The sequence below is a fragment of the Annulohypoxylon maeteangense genome (assembly GCF_022496945.1).
Source record: "Annulohypoxylon maeteangense strain CBS 123835 unplaced genomic scaffold GGS22scaffold_11, whole genome shotgun sequence".
NCBI classification, from domain to species: Eukaryota; Fungi; Ascomycota; class Sordariomycetes; order Xylariales; family Hypoxylaceae; genus Annulohypoxylon; species Annulohypoxylon maeteangense.
Window position 1 is genome coordinate 632,456 of NW_025953258.1, and position 21,346 is coordinate 653,801.

General features: G+C 47.5%; 10 protein-coding genes across 10 annotated transcripts; 6 read left to right on the plus strand and 4 right to left on the minus strand.

The window, feature by feature from the left end:
* Nucleotides 1-2,693: 2,693 nt before the first annotated feature.
* On the minus strand, nucleotides 2,694-4,032 carry GGS22DRAFT_166212 (Sas10/Utp3/C1D family-domain-containing protein). Its single transcript, XM_047961812.1, has 2 exons — nucleotides 3,676-4,032; nucleotides 2,694-3,602 (listed from the first exon to the last, which is right to left on the minus strand). The coding sequence occupies exons 1-2, from the start codon at nucleotides 3,851-3,853 to the stop codon at nucleotides 3,169-3,171; spliced, it is 612 nt and encodes a 203-aa protein (XP_047817671.1). The 5' UTR covers nucleotides 3,854-4,032; the 3' UTR covers nucleotides 2,694-3,168.
* Nucleotides 4,033-4,215: 183 nt separating this feature from the next.
* On the plus strand, nucleotides 4,216-6,229 carry GGS22DRAFT_166214 (uncharacterized protein). The gene is made up of 2 exons (XM_047961813.1): nucleotides 4,216-4,325; nucleotides 4,393-6,229. Exon 2 carries the CDS (start codon nucleotides 4,865-4,867, stop codon nucleotides 6,146-6,148), a length of 1,284 nt encoding a protein of 427 aa, XP_047817672.1. The 5' UTR covers nucleotides 4,216-4,325; nucleotides 4,393-4,864; the 3' UTR covers nucleotides 6,149-6,229.
* Nucleotides 6,230-6,487: 258 nt separating this feature from the next.
* On the plus strand, nucleotides 6,488-7,250 carry GGS22DRAFT_166215 (double-stranded DNA-binding domain-containing protein). Its single transcript, XM_047961814.1, has 3 exons — nucleotides 6,488-6,570; nucleotides 6,628-6,725; nucleotides 6,811-7,250. The coding sequence occupies exons 1-3, from the start codon at nucleotides 6,547-6,549 to the stop codon at nucleotides 7,091-7,093; spliced, it is 405 nt and encodes a 134-aa protein (XP_047817673.1). The 5' UTR covers nucleotides 6,488-6,546; the 3' UTR covers nucleotides 7,094-7,250.
* Nucleotides 7,251-8,406, minus strand: GGS22DRAFT_166216 (Coq4-domain-containing protein). Its single transcript, XM_047961815.1, has one exon. The coding sequence runs from the start codon at nucleotides 8,246-8,248 to the stop codon at nucleotides 7,319-7,321; it is 930 nt and encodes a 309-aa protein (XP_047817674.1). The 5' UTR covers nucleotides 8,249-8,406; the 3' UTR covers nucleotides 7,251-7,318.
* A 246-nt stretch (nucleotides 8,407-8,652) lies between these two features.
* Nucleotides 8,653-9,690, plus strand: GGS22DRAFT_166217 (uncharacterized protein). Its single transcript, XM_047961816.1, has 2 exons — nucleotides 8,653-9,002; nucleotides 9,108-9,690. Exons 1-2 carry the CDS (start codon nucleotides 8,806-8,808, stop codon nucleotides 9,355-9,357), a joined length of 447 nt encoding a protein of 148 aa, XP_047817675.1. The 5' UTR covers nucleotides 8,653-8,805; the 3' UTR covers nucleotides 9,358-9,690.
* A 248-nt stretch (nucleotides 9,691-9,938) lies between these two features.
* On the minus strand, nucleotides 9,939-12,063 carry GGS22DRAFT_26590 (uncharacterized protein). The gene is made up of 5 exons (XM_047966641.1): nucleotides 11,636-12,063; nucleotides 11,527-11,579; nucleotides 11,339-11,457; nucleotides 10,219-11,275; nucleotides 9,939-10,160 (listed from the first exon to the last, which is right to left on the minus strand). The coding sequence occupies exons 1-5, from the start codon at nucleotides 11,724-11,726 to the stop codon at nucleotides 10,119-10,121; spliced, it is 1,362 nt and encodes a 453-aa protein (XP_047817676.1). The 5' UTR covers nucleotides 11,727-12,063; the 3' UTR covers nucleotides 9,939-10,118.
* Nucleotides 12,064-12,168: 105 nt separating this feature from the next.
* Nucleotides 12,169-13,751, plus strand: GGS22DRAFT_166224 (SURF1-domain-containing protein). Its single transcript, XM_047961817.1, has 3 exons — nucleotides 12,169-13,072; nucleotides 13,162-13,267; nucleotides 13,343-13,751. Exons 1-3 carry the CDS (start codon nucleotides 12,271-12,273, stop codon nucleotides 13,443-13,445), a joined length of 1,011 nt encoding a protein of 336 aa, XP_047817677.1. The 5' UTR covers nucleotides 12,169-12,270; the 3' UTR covers nucleotides 13,446-13,751.
* Nucleotides 13,305-15,393, minus strand: GGS22DRAFT_26599 (uncharacterized protein). Its single transcript, XM_047966642.1, has 3 exons — nucleotides 14,403-15,393; nucleotides 13,741-14,349; nucleotides 13,305-13,668 (listed from the first exon to the last, which is right to left on the minus strand). Exons 1-3 carry the CDS (start codon nucleotides 15,134-15,136, stop codon nucleotides 13,503-13,505), a joined length of 1,509 nt encoding a protein of 502 aa, XP_047817678.1. The 5' UTR covers nucleotides 15,137-15,393; the 3' UTR covers nucleotides 13,305-13,502.
* Nucleotides 15,394-15,747: 354 nt separating this feature from the next.
* On the plus strand, nucleotides 15,748-16,720 carry GGS22DRAFT_166226 (uncharacterized protein). Its single transcript, XM_047961818.1, has one exon. It carries the CDS (start codon nucleotides 16,014-16,016, stop codon nucleotides 16,605-16,607), a length of 594 nt encoding a protein of 197 aa, XP_047817679.1. The 5' UTR covers nucleotides 15,748-16,013; the 3' UTR covers nucleotides 16,608-16,720.
* Nucleotides 16,721-19,448: 2,728 nt separating this feature from the next.
* GGS22DRAFT_189817 (P-loop containing nucleoside triphosphate hydrolase protein) lies at nucleotides 19,449-20,476 on the plus strand (the record flags this gene model as incomplete). Its single annotated transcript, XM_047964907.1, has 6 exons — nucleotides 19,449-19,478; nucleotides 19,599-19,631; nucleotides 19,732-19,790; nucleotides 19,853-20,033; nucleotides 20,116-20,348; nucleotides 20,407-20,476. The coding sequence occupies 6 exons, from the start codon at nucleotides 19,449-19,451 to the stop codon at nucleotides 20,474-20,476; spliced, it is 606 nt and encodes a 201-aa protein (XP_047817680.1).
* Nucleotides 20,477-21,346: the final 870 nt, after the last annotated feature.

Consider the following 21,346-nt stretch of genomic DNA (forward strand, 5'->3'; position numbering starts at 1 on the left):
AGAAGTACAATCTGGTTATAAAGCTGTGCTGTACTGTACTGAGCTGTTTTAGCCCACTCTTTCAGACGCAGCATTGCATTGTTTCGGCAGACGCAGTTGACATCATACACAGAGGTTGCATGCCACCTCCGATGCGGGAGGCGGGCAAATGTGATTCTGTCAGGTCTCACAAACGGATGACCCGGGTAGAAGGCATCGAAAGTCGGTCAGGTTTAGGTAACAATCGGGCCGCAGGCCAAGATAAGGGAATAGAAATAAGCTAGAATCCATTCGCCATGCAGTCCACGTGCCTCCTAGGGACTTCTTCCTGGCTGGATTTCGAAACATAAGACTGCAGGTATGCAGGAGATGGGAGGAACACTGGTCTCCTCTTCTGCCTTTGTTGAGTGATGTTCTAGCAGTATAGGCATAAGAACGCGTAATGCAAAGGCTAGGTACCACGGGCGTCTCTATGTCGGGACGGAATGTGAAATTATGCTGTTCAGGTACAAGACTCGACCTGATTCGATGCCGTTCTGCATAGCGGACAAGGCTTGAACGGGAAGCAGTAGGCGATGCTTGTCCGGACAATGTAACCCGCATACCGAGATACGACCTTGTCAGGCCCGAAAGATCGGATGCCTAGCGAGTTGACGGTAGACAGGTAGTGGTATATAGCTAGGTATTAATGGAGATGCTACCTGATAGGAGAAAAGGAAGCATATCAAACCCCGTAAGGATTGGATTGCAGTCGCCGAAGCCTCAGGCAATTGTTGCCTATATGAAATATTTGGTTATAATAATAGGAAACCTGTAGAAATCAATCTAACATTCGGAAGAAAAGATATATTCGGTGATCATCGTCCCTAGTCGCTCGGTGTGCGTGGTCGCGGGTTGTGATTGGATTCTCGGTGTTCCCGGTCGATCAACTAACTACTTACGTATGGTTAATCCTGCTGCATATCCTTAATGTGATCGTTAATGTGATTGAAGATGGATGAGGCTGATAGAGATCTGGTAGTGTTAAAGAAAAGTGACAGAAGAAACTTGGAAATCGATGGACGGACAAAAGTCAATTACGTAGGGGGCTCCGGTAAAGGTTCGGTAAAACTTAAACCTTCATGATACGAATATTATTTCTGTCCCGATAAATACTCACATATCCATAATCTTGAATGTCTATCGGGGGTTAGAGTTCCTTCCAATGTCTTCATCTTCACTTCAATTGAAAGATTCAACTAGTTCACACTGATTGACCGATATTGCTTACCATCCTATATTATAAAATATTTCCCATCACACGACTTGACGAGCAAGGAGTTGCTATCTGTTACCTAATAAAAAGACAGGAAACAAGATAACTGTGGAAAACAACCGTATATTACATGGCTGTGACATGCGTCCTGCCCTACGTTGTGACTCGTCTCAACACGATGCTACTCTCCTATCTACCAAATGGTAAACTACTATACAACCCCCAGATTACCGTAGCATCTTGGCTTAAAGGTTTCAAGTGTCTGAAACAATGATTGGCCGGACATAACTTCAACTGCCTTGTGTGTCGTTAGTGGCGAAGAAATGAGGGCTACGTTCATGCGGTTCATGAGATCGGATATTAACTGGCCAAGCTTTATTGACGTATGTACCTACCCATCGGACAATACCAAAGGTATAGGAGCAGCATCAAGTATCATCGTCCATTAAGAAAGCTACCTAATCCAGCTGACTTAATTATTAAACTTACCTACGAGGGATGTCTCAACTTAGACACTACCTCAAATACTCCGTTCTACAGCGCTACGTTAAAATCCCCGATGAGGACTTTGTGAGAAACGAGATAGGGGACCTGTAAGCCAGTACAGCTTCGTCATCAGATAGGTCTGAAACGTAACATGAATAATCCATACCCGCGAGAGCCATATTTTACGCTCATTGGGGTTTCGCGAAGGGTGGTGTCACTCCGAGTTACCGTGGTTTGCTCATTTGAGGCTCATACCGTAGTCCCATGTCAATAGACCCATTTTCCACCAAGACAACTCTGATTTATTAAGTGAAAGAAAAAAAGAAAGCAACTGACCCTAGAACTATTAACCTAAGTAAAATGTAGCAAAAATGAAAAATAAACAAAAATAAACGTACAACACTGGGGATTCGCTGGTCGTCACCGACCCAACTACTAGTCCAGCGGTAGCCAGCTTATCTATGGGAGAGCGGACGGGATCCCGAGTTCTCTAGCTCCTATGGTCGTACGTGAAGATTTCTACTACTATGTTCATTTATATACCCAGTGTCTTGTAAGTGCCTAGTAGTGAGCTCTACAAGTTTCCCGTCAAAGCTACCTGTTTAGCCCCTATTCTTACGTCACTTAGATATCCAGATTCCATTATCGAACACATTAAAGATTAAGATCATATGAAATTGCAAATAGATAGAAAATAGCAAGTATGAGAAGGCGATAATATTTAATTCAAGGATAATGCCATCAAAATGTTAGTAGAATTACCTCTGTATGTCTATCTCTAAGATTGTAAGTCACTCGGAAAGGCAAATTGAATCTACTCTCCTCTCCTTAACAAATACGACGCTAATTCCTAAAGTCCGCCTCGGAGTTCGTCTGGTCCCGAGGACTAAGATAAATCTCTAGATCACTTCATTCATACTCGAACCATACCACCGTGGATCGCAATAGCCAAGCTACATGCGCCGACAGCGCTGGGAAAATCATTCAGAGGCTTGTGATCTGAACTCTTGTAAGAGAAATAGGTGAAATGTTTCGTTATTATTTGTATGTGATATGTTTGTGGGTATATTTGTTGGCCCACTACTATCTAAAGTTAAGGAGCAGCGAAGCCGATACTAGGCGTATCCATGGATGTGGCTTCGGCATAACTGGTGATAACTGGCGTGGCTTCTTAGCGCTATTAATGCCATAATCTAGGCTCCGATGCTCGCAGGAGACCTAATGGTCTCCAAACATATAAAGCTCACATACTGAGGGTATGATATGGCCTTTGTACTGGTACTAGCACAGCTGGAACACCGTGTTAGATTCCTATTAATCTCGAAGGTCCCATGGTAACAGCAGCGACGCACTTACTCAGTTAAATTCCTACAATCAAAGTAGAAGGGACTTATCACTATCCCGGGGGAGTTCTGACTTGGAATATCTAATGGCAGGGGTCGCGTTTTTTAAGTCTCTTGTTGACGTCTTTTCCCCTTCTTATCCTTGTGTTTCTTGCCATCTTTCTTTTCCTTTCTCTTCTTCTTCTGCGAGGCCTCTAAGTCGGCTCCCTCGGCATTAGATGCGGCACTTGCTTGATCGGCTGAGGCAGGCTCTTCGGCTTTGCGTTTGCTACCGAGCTGAGCGGCTTTAAGGGCAGCTTTGGCGCGCTCCTTAGCAATCATCTCGGATAGCTTGGTATTTACAAGCTTGTCCTTGTTCTCCGACAAATCAGCTTTGATGAATCGAATAGCGGCTTCCTTATTCAGGGTCTGATCAGGCCTCTCGGGTTTTTGTGGGGGGTTTTCAGCATTCTTGATCTTGTCGAAATACTGTCGCACGCGAGTAAGTTCCTTAAAGACAGCATGTTCCTTCGCATCTACACCGTTGAGACGAAGAGAGGCTTGACGAACAGTTAGATTTGAAATGATCCAGGCAAGTCTAGAAGGACAAGGCGCATGATGAATAATACTTACAGAACAACATAGATTCAATAGAATATGTCACAAGCACAAACAACTTCGCCTTGTCCAATAGGGGTAGCTTATTAGCCACATCCGAGATATTACTAAGGAAGGGCTGTAGGGCTTCCTCGAGGTTATCTATTTCATCATCTAGTCGATCCAATTGGGGTGAGATATTCGGAGGATCCATGATGCACGGTATGCAAGTTTGCTGAAGACAAGATTCCGAGATAGTGTGTATCTCGATGGGTCGCGAGTCGGTAGTTGAAAGGTTGAAAATTGACGGTTGGGCGCCCACCTAAAAAAAACAGAACCAAAATCAATTGGACTTTGTATGTAGGAAATCGCAAATCGCAAATCGCGGTCGGTCGCAGCTGTAATTCAAGAAATTTGGCGGTAATTCAGGGCAAAATTAGAGTTCGGATAAAGATTTTAGCGCTTACCATAACTATGGGTCATGCTGTGGCAGCTATGGATACTGGTTCAACCAATTACGGCTCTCCCAATTCTGATCGGTCTAGCGCTAATCCTTGACCCGATTCAAGTTGAAAAAAATTAAAATCGAGATGATGAAATCAGTCAGTCGGAAGTCTATTGACTTTTCGTATACAAAACAACCTACTGAGTCTATGACCTTAACGGTCTGGATTACTTTCTGCAAGGTATTGGATATTGCCACATCGAATTGCGGATTATGTTTTATATTCTAACTAGCTCAATTACTTCTAGTCTTAATTCTTCTATTTCCCTCAAATGGTAGAAAGTCTGCCACAGTATTTCTGACGTTCGGCCCGTCGTCTTATAGTCTCGCGACTCCAACGTCGGCCGGTCAAATGATATCAAATTAAAGGTCTCATCACGACAAATCTCCACCCTGTATTCTCATATTTTTCGCCGGCCGCTTTCGCGGGCTCCTGCGCGAATACCCTCCAGACCTTCGACATGGACTCACGATAACCTCTTTGTGGGCCGGGGGGCCACCAAACATCTATCCGCTATTGCTACCGCAGGACTAGGTGTACCGCCGCGGGGTGATGGTTTCCACCTCGACCCTCCTATTTATTACCCCCCAACATTGCCAGGTCAAAACCCGAGAGACCCAAATACTAAACTACTCGACAACTTCTTCTATAAGCCACCACCACCCCCGCCAAATACCGAAGTTTCTTTTCGGCGTGTTGGGACCTCTGTAAAGATCCCTATGTCTGCTTCTCAGTTAGAGGCAACAGCAGAAGCAGTGGCAAAAGCGGACGTGGAGCTGGATGTCGAAGCCGAAGCAGAAACACTAAAGCCAATACCAAAAGTCAGACTCTACAACAAGATTCATATCGTTGGGTTTGACGCAAATGCTCGATTTGCCGCACAAGCTCTTTCCAGCGTCGATAGATTACCTCCCGTTCAACTGCTCACTCATAACATACAATCTATGAAAACATGGAGAGAAGAGGGTAAGGCCGTTACGGTATATAATATTAAAGGAGTCCCCTTGACGACCCGAGCCGTCCCATGTCCAGAATATATCGGCCGCCAGTTCGCTCAGAGGTGGGAACGACCGCCTATTTTACACAATATCATAGTTAGTACCGTTACTGGAGCAGTTATCCCCAGTCTGGCTGCCCTTAGTCATTCTATCGATCGCCGAACGACAGTCTGCTTAGTCACACCGGGATTGGGGCTAATGGAGCAGTTGAATGAAACGCTCTTCACGGACCCAGCTTCGAGGCCAAATTACGTCCTCTGTCACAGCGACCATAGATTTTCGAGGGTGTCTTCATATCAATATTCCATAAAACATATACCTGGGAAGCTTCTTCTTCACGCCGTCGCTAGAGATGATGAAGATGTAGACCTGGATAGAAGAACTTCCGAAGGGCTTGGACGTCAACATACCAACCATATGATGAAACTTCTCTCCAAATCCGGCGACCTAGCTGCGATTCCTCTATGCTGGGAGGTCTTTCTACGACAAAAATTACCGGGGATGGTTTTCATGTCCCTTGCCGATTCATTGTCCGTCATTCTAGGCTGCAGATTCGGTCAAATAAGGGATAGTAGCCACATCATGGAGTTTTGGGATAGATTGTTGGAAGAGACTCTGCTCATCATCGAGTCACTTCCCGAGTTTCAAAAATATCCCGACCTACTTGGATTCTTTACTCGAGAATCATTTCCTAAAAAGCTTAAAAGGAAGTTAGAATTACAAAAGCCCCAATACAGCCAGTGGATATCGATGATCCGCAAAGCAAAGATGCCTCCCGTAGACGTAACCAACGGATACTTCGTTCGGCGGGCCCAGGAGCTTGGAATGAGGCATGCCTTGAACAGCCAAGTAATAGCTTTGGTAAAAGGACGGCAAGCAGGCAGATACAAAGAGCTGCAAATGGATATTCCATTAGGCTTACAGCCCTACTTCCAAGATTATGATAAGGTTGGGGGTGGCCAACCCAGAGATGATCCGATCTTGGACAACGAGATCGATTTCTGAATTTCATCGGTACTGTATATATACATTGTACATATAAACACAGAAGAAATGTATACCGAATTAGACATCGTTAGAAACGTCAATGAAAACATGACTTACTCCATTCAGTTCAATGAGGTTTTACGAAATGCTTGATACGATATCTAATGACATTCGAAAATATTGATCTGAACAAGAAGAGTCAATATGTTTAGTCGGATATTCTTATTATAACGATTTTCTATATTTAGTAATACCGAGTTATACATTAAAGCCATAGAACTACAACGATATCGATAAAGCCTCGCAGCTAAATCACCCCACCACCGTTTTCTAGAATACCCCACTAACTTATACTCATCTCTTTGCCTAACCTATCCATAATTACATACACCTAAAAGTTATAATACAACAACAAGATGGCAGACGCTGAGTTAGAGCAGGTGTGTTTCCTACTTACAAAACTTCCTTCGAATCAAGAACTGATAGGCAACGTCTAGATTCGCAAAGCGCGACTAGAGCAACTGAAGGCGCAAGGTGGCGGGGCAAGTAAACCAGGGGCCGGCCAGGGAGCGAATCAGGCAGAACAACAGAAACAGTGAGTATATCTTTACCTACCTAGGAGGTTATATGTTAGTTACGAGAAGAAGAGTTTATTCTAACCAAATATATCTATCGAATAGACAAGAAGCCGAAGCGCGCCAGTCCATCCTAAACCAGATCCTACATCCGGAAGCTGCCGATCGTCTAGGTCGCATCCGACTCGTGAAAGAGGAGCGCGCGAATGACGTAGAGAACCGGCTCATCATGCTTGCGCGAACGGGCCAACTACGACAAAAAGTGACCGAGGCCCAACTTAAAGAGCTCCTAAACGCCGTCGCGGATACGAAGGAGGAAGAGAAGATCGTGGTTGCAAGGCGCAAGGCCTGGGATGACGAAGACGATGATGACCTGTTGGACTTGTAGGGCAGAGGTGCAAAGGCAGAGAAGTGATGATATCACGGTGAATGAGCGTAGCACGATTGGGCATGGCATTGGCGTTTGTAGGAAAACAGGAGTACTTCTTCTATACGATCATAGTACAATAGTGTACAACTCCTAATGACACAATTATTTTTCTTCATTCCTCATATCAAATCCGTATCCATATCCATATAGTCCACATAAGACTCAACCCAGATTTTTAACCCCCTAACCACCCAAAACCTGCGCACCAGCCGCCTCCCTCAACCTCTTCTTCTCCGCCCTCTCCCTCTTCCTAATATCCCTCAAATCCGGTGGTCTCTCAATGCCCAACCTAGCCCTCAACGCATCCACATCCGTCTCCATCTCCTCCTCCCAATACACATTAATCACCTCCTCGCACCTCAACCCATTCCGCACCGCCCACGGGCCGTAGATACTCCAAAACCGCTCCCGCTCAACCGGCTTCAGCGTCGCGATGGCAAGTAACGACAGCCCCGTCATCGGCAACATCGTATTCGCGAACTCGAAAGCCTTGAGCGCGACTTCGCCCTCCCGCACGATCGGCAGCCCCGTCAGCGCGTGGTAGAAGTCGTGCGACTCCCGGTACCGCTGCATCACGTACGCGCACTCCGCGTCGTCAATATACCGCACTGCGTCCCGCGTGTCTGGCGACACGCCCTCCCGGTCTAGCCACGACACGTACGTCCCGCCTACCGTGTTTGCCGGCAGCGCGCGCAGACGCGGGAGGTTCAGTGACGCGGAGGTTATCCGTGGTCGGTCCCGCAGGATACGACGCCCTGTGGCGGAGGAGAGCATGGCTCGGTGCAGCCGCTGGATGAAGTACGGTGAGGCGGTGGCTTCGCCTAGCGCGGCGATCATGTCGTGCCGGTAGGGGTCGAAGAAGGATACTACGCCTGACCCGACGGCGAGGGCGGCGCGCTCGAGTCGGGTTAGGGGCACGTGGCCTGGGTAGTTTGGCGGTGGCCGGTTGAGGACTGAGAATGGTCTTCTGGTTCCATTGCTGCTACTTCCACTGGTTATGTGTGATGAAAGTGCTGCTGCTGCTACCAGGGGTGGCTGTCGCACGTGATAGGCCTGTTGAATGAGCTTATACTTGCTCGATAGGGAGCTTAGACGAGGGGTGAGGGTTTTCATGTTGACTCTGAAAGCCGCTAACCGCTCGAATTTTGAAGTTCTTTGGAAGGTGTAGCCCTTACTATCATTCCATATAATTCACGAAATGGTGTTCATTTCGTGAATATTTCTCTCATCATCGTATGTTCTGAGCTAAGGTGAGAGCTCACAGGTAAGCTTCAACATTTGAATGGATCCCCGTATGTTAATTCTAAATCGTTGTATGCATACCCAGTATATGCATGATTACATAACATACGGATACAATGATAGGTCAATTCGTCGGATCTGGGGAAGGAACCCTATGCCGACTGCAGGTGACGGATGACCGATTGACGCTATCCCATTGGCCACCGCCACAGCTAGGTACAGTGCTAGCTGCCGCTCTCGAACTTGCAGCAATTTCTTTAAATCCGAAGTCCCGGTCTCAACCTTTCCGTCGCCTTCTACTTTCAACTTTCTAGCCCCTACAATAAGCCGAGCCAAACCTGTCAACTTTTTTTCCGACAGTTTTTTTTTTTCAATCTCCCACAGCTAAACGTATCTCCCGTCTAAATCCACGAAACATCTAAATCAAAATGGCCCGCTCTCGCTCCGCCGCTAGATCTGCTCCCTCTCGCCCTACCGTTCCTGCGAGAGCGCCCGCACCCCAACAGACCCGACCCGCGGCGACGTACGCCCCCGCGCAACAACAGCATGCTCCCGCACCCACGGCCAGCGCTCCCCAGGCCTCCCAGGGCCCCGGTCTCTTCGGCCAGATGGCCAGCACCGCTGCGTACGTCTTTGCTTTTCCTTTCTATTCCCTCATGTCGCATTTTTGTTCCATGTCTACCTATCTAGAGAGTGTGAGAGATTTCTAAGACTAACACACTCGCAACAGCGGTGTCGCAGTAGGCTCGACAATCGGCCACGCCATCGGCGGTCTCTTCAGCGGCGGCAGCGACTCCGCGCCCGCCGAGGCGTCTCCCCAGGCGCAAGCCCAGCAGCAGCAGGGCCAGTGGGGCAACAACTGCCAGGGCGCGACCCAGTCCTTCACCAAGTGCATGGACGAGCAGGGCGGCAACATGCAGATCTGCGGATGGTACCTCGACCAGCTGAAGGCTTGCCAGGCTGCCGCTAGCCAGTACTAAGTGCCGAACTATCCTGAGATGAGATGAAGAGAATAGGAGATGAGTGAAGAAAGGGTAGAACAGGATGAGGATGAAATGGATGGGTGAATGAATGGGCTGAATGGGTTTATTAGGCTTAGGACGAAGGGAAAAAATAAAAAGATACGCTTCTAGCTGGCGTGTAGTCTACGGCATGTTCTTACATCCCATGGCACAAACAAAATCAGCATTAGGACGTCTTGCATTGTACAGTTATGTTCGACGGGCCGCTCTAGTAAATACCTCACTCTGGGTTCTTCAGTAACATATATCCATTAATCTTGCTCTTCGTGCCATCAATATTCTCGCTTGATACCTAGTTTATGAAATATTGATTGTGAGGATTTCGAGATGCCGGGGTGCAGGATTACTCTTGACTGGAATATTCCGCAATGGTTGGTCGTTTAATCCGCATATCTTTGAAGCGAAGATATTGATCGTAACCTACTCGGATACCAATTTACCTAAACACAATTTATTTATAGTTATCATAATCGAGGATAGTAAATATATGATGGAATAGACGGCGAAACGAGATAAGTCACTTCATAAAGGCAGGCAGATTCATACGTAAACAGTCATATCATTTTTCCTATCTGATCATGCCCAAGTCCCTAATAGGTAAACTTGATATACGCACACATACACAACCGAGTGTGCGCCGATATCACCACTAATAACACACATAACACACTAGCTTTCCATGAAGTCTCAGCCTCCGACTAAAGCACCTAACTAGGTACCTAGTTATTCTCGTCATCATCTCTTCGTGGCTCAAAGTTCAACTAGGTATGTAGCGTCAGTTTTCAAAAGTTACGAATGAACTTGTATGGATAAGCTTACCGAGTTGCCATTATACAGCTGTGTATCTCGTCGCGCATCCCCTGGATTCTGAAACCCACTGATCCGCGAAGAAGTCCTCATTGCACCCAACCCCTGGTAATCCCGGAGCGGGATTCTATCGTCTCCAGGTGGCTGGGCATGTCTACGACCAAATATCATCCCCGTGATCCCGCCGAACACTCCGCTCAGCAGACCGTATCCAGCACCGAAGATGCTAAAGAAAACACCTAAGCTCTGCCAGAAGAATCCTCCTGTGCGAGGATATGCCAACGCGAATTTAGCGGGGACTAGGACGAGTGTTGCGGATGGGGCGAGGCCGAGGGTTAAGAGAGATTGGATCTCCTCGGCGGGCTCGATGGCCTTGTTGGGGAGAGGCGATAGGACGACGCGGAAGGTATATGGTGCGTAACCATCTGTGCGATCCTCGTCGATCCACTTACGGACCTCGCTATTCAGCGTGGCATCACTCTTGAAGCGAGAGCGAATCATCGAGCCGTCGAAAAGTCGCACCTGGATATTGGCGTACTCTCCTCGTGAACCGCCAGGTTGTCTCATAGGTAGGGGTATAGGCTGGGTCTGACTGGCGGAACTCTCACCATCTTGTGACCCGTTAAGTAGCTGACGTGCTTTCTTCTCTCGGGCCTCGCGTTCCTTGCGCTCCTGCTTATCGTCTTCGATGCGCCTCAGGATTCGTCTTCTCTCTTCGGCATCGAGCACCTTCCGTTGCCGAACCTCCTGCGCGTAGGTTCGCCCTGCGGAATTAGCATTGTTGTTACTCTCGGCAGCATCCTGTTGACTCTTTTTCCCTCGGTCTTTAGATTTCTTGGCTGGTGGGCTTTCTGCTTGAGGTCTCTGTGTCTGCTGAGAGTGATCATCGTCATCATCGTCATACAAGTCATCTGTCTCATGCCCTGACGGAGCTGTGGCTGGTGTTCTTTGAGATGTAGTTGGCTGTTGACTTTGACCAGTTCTGGCAGTGTTAAGAATAGTTGCGATTCTGCGGACTAGGTCCTCCTTCGTCGTCCCTGCTTTAATGTACTCCTTAAGTGTTCCATTCCTACCATATACGTAAGTGATAATTCTCTATATAGAAACCATAGATATATAATAGAATACTCACTGGATAATGACGACTGTAGGTTTCTTCGGGATGGGAAATAGAGCCTCCAGAAAACCAGCCTCTCTAGAATTTGCGAGTAGTCGTAAGGACACAGCGTAATGCTCAAGTGGTGATTGCAGCTAGTAAAAGTCAGCTTTTCTAACTTCTTAAATTTATTATCTTTATGTAAGTATGTAGATATTGCTTACAGATTCGTTTGTGCATAACTCAGTCTCCCATAGCTTACTTTCTTCACTACTATCTAATTTTGTGTTAGCTGGACATTAGAAACGCATGTAACTTCAGTGTGTTGCTTACCATCTACGAAGGCAAGCACCATCTTCGACTCTTGGATGGCAAGTGAGATGGCATCCTCCAAGCTGCCTTCATAGAAGACTTTGTGCGCCATCGTTGCAGCCCAAAACACAGAAGAAAGAAAGATAGGTGGATGTTAACGAATGAGAACTGAGGCTGGTAGACAGTGAATATGAATTTAGATGCTCAGTTCATTATTTCTCAGAAATCGAACTTAGCCAGTCGGGCATAAACATCAGCAAAAGTAAATAATACGCTTGAGATTTCGGTTCTGTTTTAAAAAGATGAAAACTAGTAGGTGATATTATTGATGAAGTAACGAGGCAAGAGCTTCACGATCCGTTCGCCTGTGTTAACTTAACTTAACTGCCACGATGTAAGCTGCAGCAGGCCGTCTAAACTCAACTGGACATCATCCTGCAGGTACTTCCGTACCTAAGCAAACGCTAAGACCAGCGGGTCCCCCTGCCCGATCCGCCCCACTCCCCAGTAGCTGCAAAGCCTCACCAATAGGATAGCTGCATTAACTCTGAAGAAATGAACGTCATTGTGGTCCTTTCCAACAAGAAGCATTGTATGTGTAGCTCTGAACAATTGCCCCTGCTACTCTGATAAAAGCACCTGGCACCTCCAACACAATGCCGCCATACAGGTGGCCAACAACCCCCCAATCGCTCGCCCGACGAGTCGAACGCGCCCTCGAAGCCCAAGCCCGCACCTCCCACAACTACACCTCCCGTGCGAAACCCTCACGATGTAGCCGCACCACCATTCAACCCTCCCCCTCTCTCCGCCGCCCCTTCACCCACAGCACAAAACACTCCGCCCGCCCCCCAGCCGAAGACCCAGCCTTCACCTCGATCCTCGACAACCCACCCGAACTAGTGCGCGCAGGCCGGCGTCACGGTCCCGGGCTCATAATCCTCGCCATCATCCCCGTGACAGCGTTTCTGCTCGGGACGTGGCAAGTGCAGCGGCTAGGGTGGAAAACCGAACTCATCGCGAAATTCGAAGACCGCATCGTGCGCCCGCCGCTCCCGCTCCCTCCCCGCGTCGACCCAGACGCGATCCACGATTTCGATTTCCGGCGGGTGCGGGCGCGGGGACGGTACGCGCACGAGCGGGAGATGTTAGTCGGGCCGCGGATGCGGGACGGGGAGCAGGGGTTTATGGTCGTGACGCCGTTGGAGCGGGAGGGCGAGGGGTCAACGGTGTTGGTGAATCGGGGCTGGATCAGCAAGAAGCACCGGTTACAGCGGGATCGGCCGGAGTCGCTGCCGACGGCGGAGGTCGAGGTCGAAGGGTTGCTGCGCGAGCCGTGGAAGAAGAATATGTTTACCCCGGATAATCGGCCGGATAAGAATGAGTTCTACTTCCCGGATGTGAAGCAGATGGCTGCGTTGACGGGGAGCCAGGCCGTGTGGATTGAGCAGACGATGGGTATGTTACACTGGAGAGTTAGATCACGGGCATGATGCTTGGGGTTGGTATGATGTGTTTCTTGGGCTAACGTTGCGTTTACTCTGCAGAGCCGAGTTTGCTTCAGGCTATAGACATGCAAAATAAGGGCATCCCCATTGGAAGACCCGCCGAAGTCAACTTGAGGAATAACCACGCCCAGTACATTTTCACATGGTATGCCTTAACCCTTCACACATATCCACGTCCTTATTCCTATCCTCGGCTACCGTACTAACAATCATACCTTAGGTATGGACTCGCCGTCGCAACGTCGATAATGTTCTACATGGTAGTTAAGAAGCCACCCACGGATATCTCGCGTAGGGTGCGGATGAATAAGGAATGGTCATAGGTTCCTTGCTTTAAGTATTCATTGCAATATTTAAAGAATCCGGAATTCAGCCCGATTTCACGTTACTTCCTCCTCTTCATCCACTTCTGTGTGTCGTGACTTTTTCTTTCGGGGGGCTTTGGTGGGAGGCGGGACCGTCATACGCATCTCTTGTAGGAGTTCTCTCGGCAGATGTCGTTGCGCTAGGGCGAATGTTGTTGTCGACGCATTAGTCTGTCGTTGTCTGCGATATTTATGATTAGTTAACATGTATATCAAGGATTAGGTAAATATTTCAAAATGTATAATAACATACCTTCGCATGAGCATCACCATATCACTCTCGTCGATCGTCTTTCGACCTGCGTGTCCCGCGAAAGCTGCCAAGTCGTCCCCTAGTTGCTCGAAGAACCAGTCCGTAGCCTGCATAATCGCATCCAGTGTATCCGGACTAATCTTCGCTTTGCTAACTCCGGCTGTCTTCGCAAGTGTTGTCGCCAGTCGTTTTACCACACCTTGAGGTAAGGAAGGATACTCGATGCCGTGTCTTGATATCTTCTTACCGTTCTTTTTCCTCGTACTAGATCGTCTTTGCGCTAAGGGATCTAGGGCTTGGGATATAATGGTCTCGTTTAATTCTTCGTTGCCACCATCACCATCACCATCGCCTCCACCACCAATATCACCTCCACCGTCACTATCATCCATGTCAAAAGGATCGAACGGTTGTCCTATGTCGTCGTCATTGTCGTCATTGTCTAATTGAGCATCTGCCGTCTCGATCCCTTCGGTTACAGTTGGGTCTCGAGTAGGCGATTCCATCGGGGCCATGACAAAAGTGCTCTCGTTTCCAATATCAGGAATCTGAATCGGGCCAAAATCGTCTCGACCTCCCATGGTCTGCCGTCGTGTCTCTTCGTCCACACTACATACCATTAGTAACCCCTCCTTTATAAACGTAAGGTCATAGAGTAATACCGTTCGAATATAGCATCTTCATCCATAGCCACCTCTCCAGTATCATCCAGCGCAGGCGGTGGAAAGAACCCCGAGTCAATGCCCACATCATTATCATCCGCATCATCGATTTCCGGCCCGATAAAATCACTCATCCTCACACTCCCATAACTACCTCTATCTCTACCCATGAGATTCTCCGTATATTGCCGTCGAGGCAGCTCAATCGACTGAACGGTATAATTCTCATCATCCAGAATACTCGACCGCGGCGGCTTCAACTCGCTATCATACTCGTCATCATGGTCCAACGGCAGCGAGAACCGCGGCCGTTCGATCGGAAACTCGTCGTCGTCATCCTCTTCTATCAGCGTCTGCAACGTCGAGCTGTTATTCGCGTTGGGGCCGGGCGACGAGGACGAGGACGACACTGCCGTCGAGGTCGGCGCTAGAACCCGACTAAGGTTCCGCAGCAGATCCCGCGGCGTCTCCCGCTCACGCTCGCGGGCTAGGCTGCGCCGGCGCCCGACGCGGCCGGGTGTGAAGAGCGCGGCGCGCCGCTGGTCTATGGCTCGGATTGCGGCGCGCGCGTGGGGGGTGTTTGGGTTTCGTCGGGCGGAGGCGGAGAGGCGGAGGTTCGAGGAGGGCTCGCCGGTGGTGCCGCGGCGGTTGGGGGTCGTGAGGTTGCGCGGCGTGCTGAGGGGGGGGAGACGCCCCGTGTGGTTGCCGGTGTTGTTGTTGGATGAGTCCGACATTGTGAGGGCGAGGGTGCTGGTATCGACTACTGTTCTTCAAGTTTACCGGCTAGTTCAACACCTGGTTGAAATATAGGGAGGAGGGCAGAGCTCTGCCTCGCTCATAGCAGTGCCAATTCTCCTATCTTTCCAATTCCTATTATTATTAAATTAAGATCGGTCCCGCATTGAGGTGTGAATTGATGCCGCCTCGAGAGTTACGGTTGTCGGCTACAATGACGTGAGTAATGGTTACTAAACGCGGTTAAGAATTTGGGACGCGTCCAACTTTGAAGTTATTAGACAATTACATGTGGAACTCGACAGCGGGGTCCACTGTAAATATTAGTGGGGTTGCGTCACTAGCTTATATAATAATAATTGCACATAAAGCATTAGTTGATGCAGTCAAACAGTATAAGCGGTGTATGTAGCTATTGTGGAAGTCATAGAAGTCGATGTTTGATTTGATGATCCCTATCAGTCAGTATGCCTAAGGTAAGCTCGTGCTAATATCAACTTGAACTATCTAGGGATTACTATGATTCTTAAGACTTGAAACTTAGTCAAATACATCTTACAGCTTACAGAAGATATAGGTATCTAGATCTCCAATAAACTTTCAGGTTTATCCGAGCCCCTATGAACGTCACAGATAGTAGACTTGAGTTGACCCTTTGATTTGGTAGGTATATAACCTCACACTATGTGGATATCCTCATAGGTTTTTGATGTGTTCTTTTCGATCGAAGAAAAACAAAATCACCACATGTACAGTTTATACTTACCAACTAACACCAGAGCCACAAAATCGCCTACTCGCAAGTCTGACTTTGACTTAAGGCCCACTTGCCAGTATAATCCATAGGAATTAGAGGATACATCAATAGCGACCGGCATGAAAATGTCCGGGACGCAGTATTCACCCCGGCCTTACGAGCCTACGCTAAGTCGGCCTATGCGATCCGCCGCTACAGAAAAGTCGTCGGACACAACACCGCTACTACCAAAGCATGACCTCAAAGCTCCAGTACCGCCCGGGATCACTCGTCCTTTTGACCTGCTTATAATCGTCGGGCTCTTTTTCTGTTGTGCAGCAATCATTGCTATACCGTTGACGATCATTGGGGCCGTGTTACAAACGCTGCCACACTGGATTTCGGGGGAGGAGGCACACTTCTCCGTATGTATATGCCTTAAGCAATACTTTGGACTCACAGCCTTCATCGGCGCAGTGGGTTGCGTTATGGAGACGACCACATACGTTGAATCTGCCATATGCAAGTACTTATGTGGGGAGGGAATGGGTGGTGTCACCAGCGGACCTTACTGCTTTCCCGTACTGGAAGTTTGGTGTATAGCGTTGATTATCCCTTGGGTTGCTATGCGTCCCTGGTCTTTAGAGGAGCATGTCGGCGAGCACGAGAGAGTCTCGAACCAAGAAAACAATACGGAGGAAAAAGCAGTTTGGGAGAATGGGGATATCGTTTGAAGAGAAGAATGTCGATAGATTTGATGTTTGACAAGAATATTTAGATTGGCACCAACTCGGCAGCTCGCCCGGTTGAAAGCGATTTCAAACGTCATTCATACCTAATAGAATCAATTACATAATCTACAGGGATGTGGTGTCTTGGATTACCCTTGCCGGTTTCCGAACCATGGAAACTTCCGTAGGCAACTTCTGGGCAACTTCCACCAGACTGGAGCCAGAACTTTCTGAAACGGCTTCGATTCATTTGAGTTTGCTCGGGTTTTCAGGGTTTCTCACATCTCACGATATTTGTTTCTTCAAATCTTCTCAAACATCTTACTAAAGCCGACGACATAGTGACAACGATTGTGAACTGCAATCCTCGAAGCAGCAATCAGATCCATACATGCGTTTACCACCTCAGAAACACGTAAAACCCCAAAAGTACGTATAACATACCAAGTATTCGGCTTGCCCATTGGCTCGAAGTTTTGTCTTGCTAATCCAGTCAATCTTGTGGAATGATGTGATATCTAACTTACCAACATTGAAGCAAACTAGTTTTACCATAGTATTGGAACACAAAGTACCGGTTTTGGGATAACTGTTTTGATTCCTGTTCTTTGGCGATATCCCTAGGGCTCATTCTAACATGCTATTGGCTCGTCGAATAACTCCTAAGGCGCCCCTGAAAGAGCAACGACTGCTCCCTAGAGTTTGTATTGCTGAATAGTTACTATTAGATCGAAAACTTCTCGGCAACCTGACGAATCGTCCATTTTCATTTTAGCTTAATGCAAGAAAGTCCTATAGGCTAAACCCCCGGCCTCTATGACAAGCGACAGGTCTTCGGATGTTCCATAGGGATTGGTTGTTACAAGTAACGCTTCAGGTGATGCCTCGACCTATCGAGTCCTCCTCATTGAAAGTTCTTCTCTAATAAGCTCTTTGCTTGCCTAAACAAACAACGTTATTGTTCAGTGCTTACGTGCTTCATGTATGCAATCTTGCTTGCCTACATACCTAGTTCCTACCGGTTCCTACTATTAGCTAACTTGCATGCGTACTGCACATGCAAAGCGGGTAGTCCTACGGCAGTCAGATAGCTTTCGACGATCGATCTCGGTATAGTCCTATAAAACAACCGGATATCCATACATCCATGAGATGCTATTGGGTAAACCAGTTATAGAGGTGTAGCTTACCTGTATAATATCTCCACCTACATGTTTTTTACCCTTATACATGCCTATCCGACTTATTTAAGTAGGTACCTATTATATAGGAAATTATTTACTCAGATATTTATCTTATTTGTTTAAATCTTAGAAACATTGTAATGCTAGTTATGATAAATAGCCTCATAATATCGTAATATTTAAACATTGCCCAGTGATCGAAGTATATTAGGTAAGACGTACTCACCAACATGGCCAGGATGTATGTACAGTCATTTGTATGGATGAAAATGAAGATAAGAGCAACCAATAAAGACGCTTAGGCCAACTTTACCCCTTACGTTAGTTTGGAGATACTTAGGTACCTCCTCCACATTCACTTTTTCCGAGTGGGCTAATAAGTTCCGAATTATAGGGGTTCAATTGCGACGGCGTCTCTTAAATCACAAATCATAAATCAAGAATCACACACCAATTGGTTTCCAACATCGAATGATATCTCGACTTTGACTGGTTTTTTTTTTATTCTCGTCTAGATTTCGGTACGCGCCGCGTTGTGGGTTGTAACATCTTCATCAGATTATCTGTTTTTATTTGTAAGTTGTCATATATTTCTTTGTCCCCTCGGTAAGATGTCGCCAGTTCCGACGTGCCAACCTTGAAGGCAAGGTACCTAGTAGGTATCATTCTCGTCTCATTCTTAGCCCCGTCAATCAGGTCAAGTCAGGTCAGTCAACGACATCATTAGGTACCTACCTACCTACCTATCCTTATTTTTTTTTTTTACCGCCTTCAAGTTTGGGGGTTGATGGTAAGAAAGGAAAGAAACGAACCTCCAATCAATCCCATCTCTAAATTCTCATCCAAAAGACGCTCGCGCCACCGCCCATTTGGATACTGCCCCCTCAAACCCCCCTCAAAAAAAGCCAGCCTTTCCACTGTTTCCAGCCTTCCAGCCTTCGAATCAACCGCCGTTCTGTCTGTAAGCGTTGTCCCCACACAACCCTAGCCAAATAGAAGCTCCCCCATCCCTATCGGGACACCCTGAACACCCTAAACTACCCTATCAGGCCTTGTCGACCAGCTATCGTTCCAGTCTGCGAACCGTGCTGCAGCACAAATCGACGCATACAGCATAGCTCCAGGTCACTAGACTCCTCTACAACCTCTGCGATACCCAGAAGTACCCAGCAGTACCCCTACGATACCCCTACGATACTGCCTGGCACTCTGGCACTCTGGGACCGTAGCGCCGTGCTCCATATTTCTTGATATTCCCATATTCCCCTTCTAGTTTCCAGCCTACCATCGGCCAGTGGCTAGCAGCCAGCAGCCCAGCTTCCATTTGCTATTGCCCATTGCAGCACATAGCACATAGTACCATAGCACCATAGCACAGTCGCCCACCTCCTGCGATCTGCGGCACCACACCCTTCCGACCCTGTGTCAAAACATTTCTAACCCTTATGCAACGCAAGCTCCTTCTACACCTCTTTTGCTCCTGATCGTATCGCCGACCAGACTTTCCTTCGAACTTACAATATTCAAAATCATACCTTCATCAAAATACCATATCAACAATCGCTGAATTTATCGCAGTAGTCAATTCGCCTTTTGTTTAGTTTCCAATTGCCAATCACACTGCTGGTAAATCGAATAAAGCATATTAAGATCGCCGACAATGGCAGCTCCTGGTGTTCAATCGTTGAAGGTAAGTTCATGTTTGTCGGTTTGCCGATTCGTCGTTAAGTCGCTTCGAACAACAATCAAGCGAACACCGACGCAATCACCAGCTTTAAGTACATTATACTAATGCGAGATTCTCCTGCAGTGCGTCGTTACGGGTGATGGTGCTGTCGGAAAGGTCCGTCTTATATACCAATTCTTAACCAACCTCGATCTAGTCGAACTCGAGTCATGTTCCCACGTTTCTCATGCTTCCCGAAGTCTAACATTAGCGTTAGACATGTCTTCTCATCTCCTATACGACGAATGCCTTCCCGGGTGAATACATACCTACTGTGTTAGTTTTCTCGCCATCTTTCGTATCCCTTCCTAGTTCATTAGCTTATCTTTGGCATGCAGGTTCGACAACTACTCCGCAAGTGTCATGGTTGATGGCAAGCCCATCAGCTTAGGACTATGGGATACTGCTGGTCAGGAAGATTACGATAGGCTGCGACCTCTCTCCTACCCCCAGACCGATGTTTTCTTGATCTGCTTTTCTATCGTAAGCCCGCCGTCGTTCGACAACGTAAAAGCCAAGGTACGTGCACGGCAAACAACACTCTACTAGCTACCAAATCCATATCAATCCATATCTTGTGATAGCTGCTAATTTCGCCCAGTGGTATCCTGAAATTGACCATCATGCGCCGAACATTCCCATCATCCTGGTCGGAACCAAGTTGGATTTGCGAGAGGACCCCTCCACTCTAGAAAGCTTGAGGTCTAAGAGGATGGAACCGGTCTCATACGACCAAGCCCTCGTTTGCGCGAAAGAGATTCGTGCCCACAAATACCTAGAATGTTCCGCTCTTACGCAGCGAAATCTGAAGAGCGTTTTCGACGAAGCTATCAGGTAAGATAATGATAATAACATATCTTAATAGACCGCGATGTGCTGATCTTAGTTATAGGGCCGTCCTCAACCCCAGGCCTGTCGCGACGAAAGGAAGCAGCAAGAAGAGCAAGTGCACAATCCTATAAACGGATAGTGGGCGTCGGTTGATGTTGCATTGTTGATAAATTTCCACTTTTTGGTCGAGCGAGCCAGAAAGTTTTGCGAAACGATGAAGGCGTTTTTGGTGGACATATAGGAAAGATTACTTATCCTCCATGAGGATCCGACGTATTCAGGCATCTTCGAAGTTGGCCGACTACCCATATTTCGCGTCCCCTCATTTGAAACCTCTACATACCCACAGACGTATTTTTGGTGGCCGTGTTTTTGTTGTTGCACACCATGGGATATTTCGACCATGACAGAATTAAAGGGGGGAGAAGGGAGGAAGAGAAAGCAAGTTGCTAGAAATCGCAAGAGATCGTCAGCAGAAGGGAAACTCGGAGCATACCCCAAACGCGGAAACCTGCGAAAGTCTTTTCGTTGTGCTTAGAGTTCTGACACGGAAATTACCAACAAGACCTGTCTATTGCTCCTTTTTCTTTAATGGATTGGACATGATACAGGTATAACCGGTTGTTTTAGTCGTTTTTTCTGCAGGAGTGTATCGCGTATCCGCCCCCCGGGAACTGGACTTAGGTAGACGATGGCGAGAGTTCGCGATCCCCCCCTTAACTACTAAAGGATATTCAAACTCGCCTTTTCACAATTCTGTAGATAGCATATTTGCGAGAGGAAATCTAAATTTTACTGCATGTCCCACCTACTAGATGTCGCTGTTCTTTTTTTGTTGGTTCTTGTTTATGGTTTTGCGGCTGGGTGTCACGGGTCTAATATTTTTAGTTGTGTTTTTGCAAAGCATGTCGTCGTATTAATAAAAACTGATATCTCTAACGGGAAAGTTGTCTTTTACGCAAAGGGGTAGATGGGCAGGTGACTGGATAATGAGAATTGTG